The sequence below is a fragment of the Tachysurus fulvidraco genome, chromosome 14 (genome assembly GCF_022655615.1).
Source record: "Tachysurus fulvidraco isolate hzauxx_2018 chromosome 14, HZAU_PFXX_2.0, whole genome shotgun sequence".
Lineage (NCBI taxonomy): Eukaryota > Metazoa > Chordata > Actinopteri > Siluriformes > Bagridae > Tachysurus > Tachysurus fulvidraco.
In genome coordinates this window covers 5,380,809-5,394,098 of record NC_062531.1, presented here as the reverse complement: position 1 = coordinate 5,394,098, position 13,290 = coordinate 5,380,809, and the positions used below count along the sequence as shown (strand labels likewise).

General features: G+C 42.1%; 1 protein-coding gene across 3 annotated transcripts in view; it reads left to right on the top strand.

Annotated features, from left to right (window-relative positions):
• trim33 (tripartite motif containing 33) overlaps window positions 1-13,290 on the top strand; it is a 29,389-nt gene that overhangs the window by 4,651 nt on the left and 11,448 nt on the right. For all 3 annotated transcript variants that reach the window (XM_047823070.1, XM_047823069.1, XM_027151553.2), the window contains exons 2-8: window positions 3,498-3,616; window positions 4,331-4,478; window positions 9,532-9,664; window positions 10,459-10,575; window positions 10,755-10,869; window positions 11,290-11,436; window positions 13,205-13,290. The exon at window positions 13,205-13,290 is cut by the window's right edge and continues 32 nt beyond it. In XM_047823070.1, coding sequence (XP_047679026.1) covers window positions 3,498-3,616; window positions 4,331-4,478; window positions 9,532-9,664; window positions 10,459-10,575; window positions 10,755-10,869; window positions 11,290-11,436; window positions 13,205-13,290 — 865 coding nt within the window. The remainder of the gene's footprint in view (window positions 1-3,497; window positions 3,617-4,330; window positions 4,479-9,531; window positions 9,665-10,458; window positions 10,576-10,754; window positions 10,870-11,289; window positions 11,437-13,204) is intronic.

Here is a 13,290-nt window from a genome sequence, read left to right as displayed (position 1 = left end):
TGGTAACGTGTGTTTTTTAGCTGTGTTTTGTTGTAAACATTTCTTCTGATTATTAAACTGATTCAGCTGATTCATATCGTACAGAAGGCGCTCTGTTCTGCTCTTATTGACAGTAGGCTTTATTTCATTTTTGGGCACTGAACTGATACCTGAGATTCAAGGCCTCTTTAATGTGACCTGAAAGACTCGACGATGATAAATGTTTCCCTCTTAACTTTATAAATGTAAAGTGCTTCGTTCATGCTTTTGACTTTTTCAAATTGTATTCCCTGTTAGAGATTTTTTTTGTGTCGTACAGATTTATCTCCATAAATGTTTATTAACTCTGAGAAGAGGATTTCACTCACTTGGTTTTTTTCCTGTGTTTGTGTGTTTAAAAAGTTCCCGTAGCAAAGGGAAATGTTGCTTTGGGGTTTTTAATCAATCTCTCTAATATGCAGAGCTTCATTTTTTTTAGTTTGTCATTATTTGTGTTCTGAAGCATTTGCAGTTCCCAAAATGCCCCCTTTCCACCAAAAGGAACCGGGTGCTGGTTCAGAGCTGGTGCTGGTTTGAAGTTGGTCCACTGGCAAGCCTTCTATGAACCGATTTGCCTTTCCATGTGCTAGAGAGCCCAAGTCTTACATCAATGTATACAACATTATACAGCAATGTTAGCGCAGCAGTTTAAAAATGGCGTAAACGATGTTCTCTTTTGTCTTGTTGGTCACAGTAGCCCTGCCCACAGCCCCTGACGCAAGCGGTTCTTAACTCTAGGCCAGCAACGTTTTGGTGCTACTTAAGAACCACTTTTCCTGGTTCAGAGCCGAAAAAGAAAGAACTGATTTTAAACTAGATTTGTAAAGTTCGTCGCGACAAACTTTGATGTTGGCTTTGACGATGCAAGTATTCGCATAGGCCGGTAGTTTTTGGAGGCGAGTGGACAGTGGGTCAGTGTTACTTTTGGAAGCAAGTAGACAGAAAGCTAGGGTGCCAAAACATTTGCAGGTAAGTGGAGATGAGCATGTGACATCATCTGAATACTCTTGAGGAAGTTCTCCACATTGGGCTGAGTGTTTTGATATATCACATGTCCATGTTGTGCTAATTTTTAATTTTCACGTGACGTGACGTGGCCAAAATACACATGAGGAAGTTCTCCTCGTTGTGCTGAGTGTTTTGATATGTCACAAGTCCATGTTGTGCTAATTTTTAATTTTCACGTGACGTCACGTCAGAATACACGTGAGGAAGTTCCCCTCATTGTTCTGAGTGTTTTGATATGTCACATGTCCATGTTGTAAAAAGTTTTTTGATTTTGCATATTTTGGGGCCGGCGGGGCTGCAGGACAACCGAAAGGCCAGTCGGTACACCAATTCAAAACTTTGTTCAGAGCGTCACCCTAAAGGAGCTGGCCGAGTTTGGTGTAGATAGTGTTAAAGCTTGTCGAGTTATAAACCTCCAAAGTTTATAATGGGAGTCTATTGGGGAAAGTACCGGTACTTGGATCGCTTAGAAAAGTAATAGCAACAAACTTCAGACCGGAGTCTACAACATATCCGGATTTGGTGCATGTGGCTCGAAAGCCCTAGGAGGAGTTACTCTTGATAATTTTTTGTTCAAGCTCAAATAAGAAAACAGAATGTTGGCTTCTACAAAGCCAACATAATTAGGCTCTGGCTCTGAAGCAGCACTCAAACTGCCTCGGTGGAAAAGAGGCATTTGTAAGAAGAAATGGTGCATAATTATAATTATTAAGAATTTTTTATTTCTTTTGTAACTCTGGATCATTTGATATTTCACTAAAATCTCTGTAATTCAGAGGCCGTTATTTCACAGTTCTGGTCCTGTTTGTGTATATGTTTGTAAATTTATATATATATATATATATATAATGGGTTTTTTTTTTTTTGAAATGTACTATAGTCTTAAGAAATTGTGCTTTATATGTTATAACATAACATTAAAGCTAATTACAGCTTGTCTGTATTTTGTCTGCATTTGTAAAAATTTCCTTCAGCTTTTCTCAGACACAGCACTTTGTTTTTTTCTATTAAAACTCTAACATCAGGAGTTTGAGTCTGTATTTAAAAAAATTCTTTTAATTCCTCTCAATTCGTACTTTCGCATCAAGAAGAAATTGCTCTTTGAATGTTTTTTAAATCGAACTCTAGTCCAAGGCCATTGTTTGTTTTACAATCCCACAGGTGTTGTGAATGTTTTGGCTCTTGGGGAACATGACTTGTTATTTGTCTAATCTCTAATAGCCACTCTGGGTGTGGTGATTATCTGTCCTCTGGGTTTGTCTGTATGAGGTGTTTTATGGTGCAGATATGAGTGGTGTTAATGAAGGCTCTGACTAAATCTTGTGCAGTGGACACAGTCCATCACTTCCCTCCACTGGCTGTGTTCACTTCAGCTGCACTCAGCAGCCAATCAGCTTGGGGCTTTTCCCCAGCCGGGGATTAGAGGGAACTGGCTGATTGCAGTAAGCGCCAGCTCAAACAGGCTCAAACCAGTTCATACCGGTTCTGGCTGCAGCCGGCTAGATGGGGGGAAAGTGAATTGATGGCATGTCAGAGGGGCTATTAAGAACAAGGAGTGATGAATGGGAACAAGGGGGAAGGGAAAATACCTTATCAAAGTCATTATCTGATTTAAAAACCCGATTAGAGTAAAATTCAATTAGTTTTATGGATAGATTAAGGCAATACCCGTGCACTCGTCGGAAAGAAGAAAAAAAATCTTTTTTCATCGTTAAATGGAAAACTGTCGCATTTGTCTCTTAAACCTTGCGACGATTTTAATCAAAACAAACAAAAACCGCTACAGTAGTGTAAAGGTAACGTGAGGCGCAGCTCATTTCCATAGTTAAATGTATTTAAAGCATTAATATAAAAAAAAATCCCCTGATTTGTTTGATTGTTTTTGTTATTATCCTCTAGACTTTACTCTGTTTTGCATACGTGGGTGTGTGCAGTGAAGCATCGCTTTTATAACACCCGATTTCTCAGTTAGGTTAAGCTAATATTCTGGTATGAATGTCTCTTGGTATGTTTTATCTCGTTTATTTTTCCTAAAGGCTTATGCTTATTTCCGTTATGGCTTCGTATGCACGGAGAGCGATTTTAGAAATCCTTGGTTAACGTTAATGCGGTTGGGCAAATATTACTCCAGGGTTGAAATATAATTATGAGCGGGAACGTTCTCGCTTCTAGTATATTACTTATGTACATTTCAGAGATGAGGTTTCTGAGAAACTTGGCCAGCCGTTTGAACAAATCTTTAAACACTTCTTATTAAAAAATTCCATCTGGCTGAAATATGGCAAGTGTAAACGTCAGCCTTAATAAGTGAAGTCACTGCTACACATTTGTGTTTATGGGAAGGGAAAAAAAAAGAATCGGTGAGCGGGTCTGTGAGCTAATCCTGGGAAAATGTTGTAACCTTTGTGATGCTTGGCGTCTCTTACGTTTTTTTGTTTTGTTTCTTGTTTTGTTCTTTATCCCGATGCCAGTGAACGTCATGCGGTGTACAGTGTGCTACCAGGACTACAAACAGATCGACATGGTGGACAATTACTTTGTGAAGGACACGACAGAGGCTTCTAGCACGTCGACAGAAAAATCCACACAGGTGAGTGTCACTTAATTACCCGGGGGCAGTCTACACCTCAGGAAAACTGAATCCTGGGATATCCTGTTTCCACGTTCACACTGCTCGCGGTTTACCCGGGGATAACGATTGAGACGGTCGTATCACACAACATACCGAACCCTGTTCCTGTGTACATATTTGTACTGATTGGATAAATACAACATGCAGCCGGTTAAAATAACAGCTTGTCATCACTGAGGAAAAAACGGTGCCACTTAAATCCTCCTCAAAGGCAAGGAGGCAAACAAATGTGTCAATTTCCATTCGTTTTAAAAAAAAAAAATTATTTTGAGCATGGGGAGATTTGGCCATTTTTGTTGTAATGTTTGCTGCGACTGAACACAGTGTGTGACATGAAGCACAAACGCTATTTAATTTCTGATTGGATTTCTGACTGCCAACATTCTAACACCGCATTTTTTAACACTGCACCTTTGGCACCGCAGTGTGGGGTAACACCGTAGATTCTAAGTGGGGATTCATAACCCCGGGTAAAACGCTTCTAAACAACAAGTGCTTCTAAACTACAAGTGTGATACATGACACTATCTGGTTAAACACTATGTGAAAAACCTGTAAGTGTTTTGTTTTCTCGTCTCGTATTTTTTTCAAGCGAACATGCAGTCATTGTGTATCTTTGGTGTGTACATGTTCCTTAGAAGTGTGTTTGTTTGTATGGCTGAAACACTGCAGGTATGCACCAGCTGTGAAGACAACGCCAGCGCCATCGGGTTCTGCGTGGAGTGCGGTGAATGGCTATGCAAGACCTGCATCGAAGCACACCAGAGAGTGAAATTCACCAAGGATCACACGATACGTAAAAAGGAGGATGTCTCTCAAGGTACGGGTTCGAACCTCGGGTGCTCGTTTTGTTCAGAATTAGCATCGCCAAGGGTCGCGATCATTTAAACGACCTCCTGCTTCGAAACCAAACACCTGTTAATAAACGACGGGTTTGATCTGATTTTGAAATATATCGAAATTCAGTTTGTAGTTATTAGAGATCTTGGTAAGTTGCTACAGATGTGGACAAGTCATGGATTCCTGAACTAGCTCCTAGGAAAAGAAAGCTCCAGTATGCTGCGCAGTTCTTTTGTGACGGTGCCTGGAAATGGAATTAACAATAAAACGACAAGCCGATCACGTGCTTCATGCACTCTGTTGAAAACAAGACGTCCTGAGAGACGGCGAACTAATCCAACTAAAATCTTTATCCTTCTCTGATATTATCTCTGGTGACGAAAGATGTATTTACCCTTTGCCAAAAAGTCTCTGGCTGACATTTTAGCTATTCGCCGTGGTATTCTCTTGTCAGACGCAAAGATTAATACTGACTAGAAAATCCCGACTAGAGCCTTTATTTTTTGCTCGATGAAGTGTGTAAAAGTGAAGTTACCGGACACATTAATTAATACACCAAGTAAAAACGGTTCGTACTAACGGCAAGGCCACGTCCTTGGCGTGTGCGCGTCGTGCGGCAGGTGCCGCGTGTTGCAGTGAGGAGCCAGTTGGAGTGGTGTTGCATTAGAGCAAACATTTCAAGTTTTCTTTGTGCATGTCAGTAGGGGAGAACACTCGAGCTGTGGAACGAGTGAAGAGGGAAGAAGCACTTGTGATGGTTATATCAACAACCTACTCAACCTGCTGCTGATTAGGTAACACTGAATCAAATCCTGACAGCCCAGACACGTAGTCTGCATGTCCACGGTGGGGGAAAAGAAGGAAGAAATGTGTCCCCTTATACAGCGTCTGAGCCGAATCGATACAAAAGGATTTACAAATAAAAGCTATAATGGAGTTGGGTATAAATTATTGATAGTCTGCGTTGGTCCCTGAATGAAACAATGAATGCATTTTTGTTTTTTTTTGTCCCCCCCCCCATTCTTTTCCTGTCCTCGATTGAGTCGAAGCAAATAAAGCAGTAAATATCCGAACTAATAAGAAGTCTAGAAGCTGAAAGATCTTAATCATTTGCTAGTTTTGGCCTTGTTCCAACTGCAGGGAGACCGTAATGCAGTTGCTATGGCGACAGGCAGAGTTTCGAGTGAGACTGTCTTTCGACCGCACCGTTTTCATTACTGCGAACGCAACTCGAACAGATCTAGAGAGGAGCTGTTAAACCATATGGCCACGCAGGAGCGGCTGAGAGGGGAAACGGAGCAAGGGAAGGATTTTAGACGTGATGTGTGTGTACAAAGACAATACCACAGCCGAGATTAAACTGAGATTTAGGCATTAGCGGGATTTAGGTCATTAATGCTGCACGGCATTACAGTCTCCCCAGCTCAGTACAGCTGAGACAACACTAATTAGCTAGTGCAAGGCATAATTTATTAATAATAATAGAAGCCAGTAGGGGGGAAAAAAAATCCAATTTGCAGGAATTTTTGCACTTTTGTCTCTTCGGTTTGATAACGCAGGAATGGTTTAACACAAGAAGCCACACGCATATGATTAGAATTCTTAACGAGCTGTGCAGTTATTAACGAAGCGTTTCATTGAAGCGCTGCCTCCGCCCCCTTTCTGGCGATATTTCAGTTATCAAGAGCTTTCTCACTTTAAACCCTGTGAAAGATGTGTAAGTGTTCAGCTACAGTGAGACACAGAGTTGTCATCCACCCGTTTCTCATCTCTCACTCACACACGCACTCACACACACACACGCACGTCAAGCTTTTATTTTCGTGAGCCATATGCCAGGTAATAACATCCTGCAAAAGTAGCATTAGACCACTACGTCTAATGCTACTTACTGGTTCATCCTTTTTACCAGAAAGAAACCTGGACATTTGACATGGAGCACAGAGTCCTCAGGATAACCCACTGTAGAGTATGGAGGACGTTCTGCCCTGGATCTACTGTGTTTTTAAAGATCAGTGACCGATAACCAGTTCATTTTATTTGTTTACTTTTAACAATCCACATGGACCCAAAACAGCTTTACATAAGTATACAAACAGAATTAAAACTGTTTATCTCTAACATCTGTCCCTAATGAATGAGCCGGAGGTGACGGTGATGAGGGAAAACTCCCTGAGATGATATGACGAAGAAACTTTGAGATGAACCGGAACCAGCCTCGGAGGGAGACCACTTTCATTCGAATGATGATGGACAGCAAATAATTTAACGATGTAAACAACAATGTAAATAATGTCTTATTAAGTAAAAGTTTGTAGCTCAGTGGAATTAAGCAACCAAGTGCTCCTGAAGAACTAACGGGTCCACCAAAAAAAACCCTAAATGCTTATGTCCTACAATTTTGTCTGATTCTTGAATTTCCAAAATATTACAGTGCAGATGCATACATGTTAAAATATGTGGACACTTGTCCATAACATGGTTCTCCTCCAGTCTGTTGCCTCACTGTTGGAAGCAAGTACGTCTTTGTAGCATTTCCCCTCAGACCTGGTCCAGCATGACGATGCACAAAGCAGAGCTCCATGAAAACGCGGTTTAAAAAGTGATTGGAAAAACTCTGAAAAACACTCACTGAACACCTTTGAGACGAACTGGAACACTGACTGCACCCCAGGCCTCCTCGTCCAACATCAGTGCCTGACCGCACTAAAGCTCTTGTGTCTACAGGAGAACATAACAACATCCAGGCTCCAAAGACTAGTGGAAAGGGGGGGTTTTGGTAGGGGTGTGTGTGTGTGTGTGTTTACGGTGTGTGTGTGTGTGTGTTTACGGTGTGTGTGTGTGTGTGTGTGTTTACGGTGTGTGTGTGTGTGTGTGTTTACGGTGTGTGTGTGTGTGTGTGTGTTTACGGTGTGTGTGTGTGTGTGTTTACGGTGTGTGTGTGTTTACGGTGTGTGTGTGTTTACGGTGTGTGTGTGTGTGTTTACGGTGTGTGTGTGTGTGTTTACGGTGTGTGTGTGTGTGTTTACGGTGTGTGTGTGTGTGTTTACGGTGTGTGTGTGTGTTTACGGTGTGTGTGTGTTTACGGTGTGTGTGTGTTTACGGTGTGTGTGTGTGTTTACGGTGTGTGTGTGTGTGTGTTTACGGTGTGTGTGTGTGTGTGTGTTTACGGTGTGTGTGTGTTTACGGTGTGTGTGTGTGTGTGTGTGTTTACGGTGCGTGTGTGTGTGTGTTTACTGTGTTTGTGTTTACGGTGTGTTTACGTTGTGTGTGTGTGTTTACGGTGTGTGTGTGTGTGTTTACGGTGGGTGTGTGTTTACGGTGGGTGTGTGTTTACGGTGGGTGTGTGTTTACGGTGGGTGTGTGTTTACGGTGGGTGTGTGTTTACGGTGGGTGTGTGTGTTTACGGTGTGTGTGTGTGTGTGTGTGTTTACGGTGCGTGTGTGTGTGTGTTTACTGTGTTTGTGTTTACGGTGTGTTTACGTTGTGTGTGTGTGTTTACGGTGTGTGTGTGTGTGTTTACGGTGTGTGTGTGTGTGTTTACGGTGGGTGTGTGTTTACGGTGGGTGTGTGTTTACGGTGGGTGTGTGTTTACGGTGGGTGTGTGTTTACGGTGGGTGTGTGTTTACGGTGGGTGTGTGTTTACGGTGGGTGTGTGTGTGTGTGTGTGTTTACGGTGGGTGTGTGTTTACGGTGGGTGTGTGTTTAGTGTGTGTTTACGGTGTGTGTGTGTGTTTACGGTGTGTGTGTGTGTGTTTACGGTGGGTGTGTGTTTACGGTGGGTGTGTGTGTACGGTGGGTGTATGTGTGTACGGTGGGTGTATGTGTGTTTAAGGTGGGTGTGTGTGTGTGTGTTTAAGGTGGGTGTGTGGGTGTGTGTTTAAGGTGGGTGTGTGTGTGTGTGTGTGTGTTTAAGGTGGGTGTGTGTGTGTGTGTGTGTGTTTAAGGTGGGTGTGTGTGTGTGTTTAAGGTGGGTGTGTGTGTGTGTGTGTTTAAGGTGGGAGTGTGTGTGTGTGTGTTTAAGGTGGGTGTGTGTGTGTGTGTGTTTAAGGTGGGTGTGTGTGTGTTTAAGGTGGGTGTGTGTGTGTTTAAGGTGGGTGTGTGTGTGTTTACGGTGGGTGGGTGTGTGTGTGTTTACGGTGGGTGTGTGTACGGTGGGTGTGTGTACGGTGGGTGTGTGTGTGTACGGTGGGTGTGTGTGTGTACGGTGGGTGTGTATGTGTGTTTAAGGTGGGGGTGTGTGTGTGTGTTTAAGGTGGGTGTGTGTGTGTGTGTTTAAGGTGTGTGTGTGTGTGTGTGTGTTTAAGGTGTGTGTGTGTGTGTGTGTTTAAGGTGGGTGTGTGTGTTTAAGGTGGGTGTGTGTGTGTGTGTTTAAGGTGGGGGGGTGTGTGTGTGTGTTTAAGGTGGGTGTGTGTGTGTGTTTACGGTGGGTGGGGGTGTGTGTGTTTACGGTGGGTGGGGGTGTGTGTGTTTACGGTGTGTGCGCGCACTTTGGATGGGTTAAACGCACAGAACTAATTCTGAGTATGGGTCACCGTACTTAGTTGTATGTCGTGTCACTTTCACCTAAAAAAGATGTTGGACTACTGATTGGAAGGTCATGAGTTTGAATCCCAGGTCCACCAATCTGCCACTACTGGGCCCCTGAGCAAGGCCTCAATTGCTCAGTTGTATAAATTGAAATAAATTGTAAGTTGCTCTGGATAAGATTGTCTGCTAAACGAATGTGAATGTAAATGGGTTCAATCTATAATCGGATATTCAACAAGAACACATAGGTGTGATTGGTCAGGTTTGGCACCTCTAAGTGTACAGCGTATAATCTGTAATCGTTAGGGACAGAATCTTTATTTATGTACAAAAGGATGTCCTTTATATCATTTTCACCTGAACAATGTGTTGTAGATTTGCTGTTAATATGTTAACGTTTCTGGATACAAAAAGCACAAGCTGGAAGTTTTGTGTTCTTTTGCATGATGGATTGTGTTTAAATGTTATGACCGAGGCTTGATCGGGTCGTTTTTCTGCCGCAGAGTCCGTGAGCGCATCGGGACAGAGGACGGTCTTCTGTCCGATCCACAAACAGGAAACGCTCAAGCTCTTCTGCGAGACCTGCGACAAGCTGACGTGCAGAGACTGCCAGCTGCTGGAGCACAAAGAACACAGGTCAGACATCTATACACATCATCAGCGTTAGCATCACCTAACCCCAGACATGAGCTCATGTACTCCCCCACTGTTCTTTATTTCAAGCACATACCCACTTCTCTCCGATTATTTACAAGGTTTTAGGTGTCTTAATCCAGGGAGTTACAGTGTACGGATGTTACTCTAGCCCTGTTTGAGCTGGGTTAGCTTCCTCCAAATACACAGCTCTTTCAGTCCTGTTTCACCAACACGCTAATGTGATAACTAAACCCGGTCATAGACATCCTGCTTTAATGTTTACCGTCATACTCGTAGACCGATCTCTGCGGCAGTTTAGACAAACGACTCCCGATTTTTCATCCGATCTCAATCGGTAAGTCATAATCAACACAAATGACATTAATCGTTGGATTCGTTTTTTTTTTAAACAACACATTACAACGAACATAAATGATTAGACCGTTCACAAAGCTTTTCAATTCTTTATTTACAATAAGCACCTGATTTAAATAAAATCTTTTTTGGGTAAAATTGCTGTAATTAGTCAGAGTCTGAGAACTTAGTCACTTGTCACAAAAATAAATAAATAAATAAATTCCAAATGAAAGGTTTAAACTCCAGGGTCCATCAGTGGGTCTGGAGTCACATTTGTACATGTACTCTTTTCCCAGTAGCATCGCTGTATTTACAGATAAATGACCTTTTAAAGTGATTACGATCGAAGACGTCATGAGGCTGCGATTCAGAGACGCTAACCTGTTATTTATGTATTTATGTCCCGTCTGCATTAATATCGATGTTCTCTGTGGCAGGTACCAGTTCCTGGAAGAAGCATTTGAGAATCAGAAAGGAATTATTGAGACCTTTATGGCCAAACTGCATGAGAAGAGGAATTTCGTACAGTTTTCCGCATCTCAGGTGCAAAATAGGTAAGGCTCAAAAGTACCGTTGCACTGCTGACGAAACGTGTGTATGTATTTCGGGTGTGTTACTGTAGCGATCAGTTCAGCCCTCTGTTTTATATAATACCGTACAATACTCGGGACGTAATAAAACATGAACATCTGTTCGTTATTTATCGGCTGTTTTCTCTTTCCTCTCGTTACAGGTTAAAAGAGGCGTCTGAGACGCACAAGAAGGTTGAGCATGAGATTAAGATCGCAGTCTTTACGCTTATAAACGAAATCAACAAGAAAGGCAAATCTCTACTTCAGCAGCTGGAGGTATGGGGGGAGTGTTGGGGCAGAAATGTGAAAACAACAGACTTTAGCGTTTAGCGTTTTTTAAAATTTTTTATTGTGAATCATAGCCAGACCGTTAGAACTGTTGTGTACGAATCAACACCTTCAGACCAATCCGAGTCGAAATTTTGAACAAGAATTGTGTCGTGTATCAGAGATGGGGGACTCGAGTCATATGACTTGACTCGAGTCCGACTCGAGTCACAAATTTGAGACTTGAGACTTTGCTTGACAAATATAAAAAAAAAAGATTCGACTTCACTTTGACTTGACATTCATGACTTGAGGCTTAGTTGTGACTCGCACATGTGACTCCCACTTCTGTTGTGTATATAGGACATTATCACGCTTTTAGTAAAGGGAACTACATTTTTTACACCCCTCTCTGTTGCCCTGTTGCAGAGCGTGACGAAGGAGCGCACTGTGAAGTTACTAAACCAGCAGCGGGACATCAGCTCACTGGCACAGCAGATCCTGCATGTTCTGCGCTTCACACACTGGGCCATCAGCAACGGCAGCAGCACCGCGTTGCTTTACAGCAAGAGACTGGTGAGTCACGCCGATCTGAGCCTAAACCACTAGAATGAAATGCCAATTACTTGCTTTTCGTTATGAAGACCACCCATTGTTTTTAGCAAACATCTAAGAACTTAAATAAAAAAAAAGAACCGGAAGACATGATTTAACCATATGGCATTATAGAGGTCCTACGATCTTGCCTGCAAGTTGCCACATCACTTGTAATTAAACGTAGCCAAGCAAGAACATTTTAAATCCAGCTAAGTTGAACCACAGTTGTGGTTTACTTAAATAAAGGATGAACATTTGGTGCCCCTTTTGCCCGATAAGGCTCCCTAGTGCAAGTGTAAATGTCACACCAGAGGTGAGAAACTTTCTCTGCATCCGGCTTCAAGTGTGTGAAAGAGGTGTAAGGCCCTGTTCACACATGGCTTATCATGCGTCCTGGGTGATCAGATCACACACAGCCAGCATCAAGTGCGTGTGTGAACACAGGGTTCAGATGTGTCTCAAAGATGAGTTGTGATCCGATCCCTCAGGCTGTGATCAGAGGCGGAATTTGTTGTCTCGATGTGTCCCAGGCGGCACCGAAGGGCTATATTTATGCATTTGATCACGAACGATTGAGCCAACGTATCAGATCTCTTCCCTGTGAGTGAAGTACACTTGACCAAACGTGGCATGTCCTTCAGGGAAATATCAATAAACTCCTAACTAGGGTTGCAAAGGGGGCGGAAAGTTTCCGGTAAATTTCCGGAAACATTCCACGGGAACTTAATCTGGGGAATTTTGGAAATATTCCAAATTGGAAACTTTACAGAAATTTATGGGAATTTAAAGGAAATATTTGGAAATATAGTGAAATGTATATAAACTATATCATATACAAACATAAATATTTTGTTTAGTCATAAGCAGACATTCATGCAAGGTAATGCGAATTTTAAAAATTACTCCTTGACTGATTTAATTGTAAGTAGAACTTTAATTGATGATAATGCAGAATGAGGCATTAATATGTGCTTAATAAGTACTAATAAATAGACAATATTCTATTAATATTCATGCTAATAAGCAACTAGTTAAATGACCCTAAAATAAAGTGTTACTGTGCATGTTATGGAAGAACGCAAGTACATGCAGGGGGTTTGGCCTCAATGGCCCTCCACTAAGCAGTGTGTTGTGTGCAAGTGACCGAGGAACGCACGGTACAAATCAAATCTAGTTGTTTTAAACAAAATTATGCTGCAAGATTTTTTTTTAACTACATGTAATTTCCTTGTTATAGGCAACTCTGCATTTTTTTTTTTTAAATTCCCAGTTAATTCCCATATATATTCCCGTTAATTCCCATAGAAAGTTTCCAGCCTTGAAAATTCCCGGAATTTTGCAACCCTACTCCTAACTAGTGTTACATATTATATGCACATGATGACTGTGCACACACACCCGGTCACATGCTGATCTGTCATCATTTACTCAACAGCGTTTAAGTGTCTGTTAGCCAGAGCCACTTTTCTCTTTAGAGATGTCCACTAGGTGGCAGGTCAGAGCTGAAACATCACTAGCCAGCAAGTGACCATTTCAAAGCCTAAGGCATGTGTGTGTTTATGGCAATTTTCACTTTTGCAAACTGTATGCGACTCAAAAGGCTTTATAAGATTTTATGCACACGCTGCACTGTCCCCGTAGTGGGTTACGTTCTATGCTGTTGTGATCGTGTGATTCGTTTTCTACACTTTGCTTTTATTTTTAAGAGACATAATGATTTAAATTACCTTCTGATGTCTTTCCCTAGATCACATACCAGCTGCGTTTCCTGCTTAAAGCCCGTGTTGATCCGGTGTCTCATGCCAACGGAGCGGTCCGCTTCTTCTGTGACCC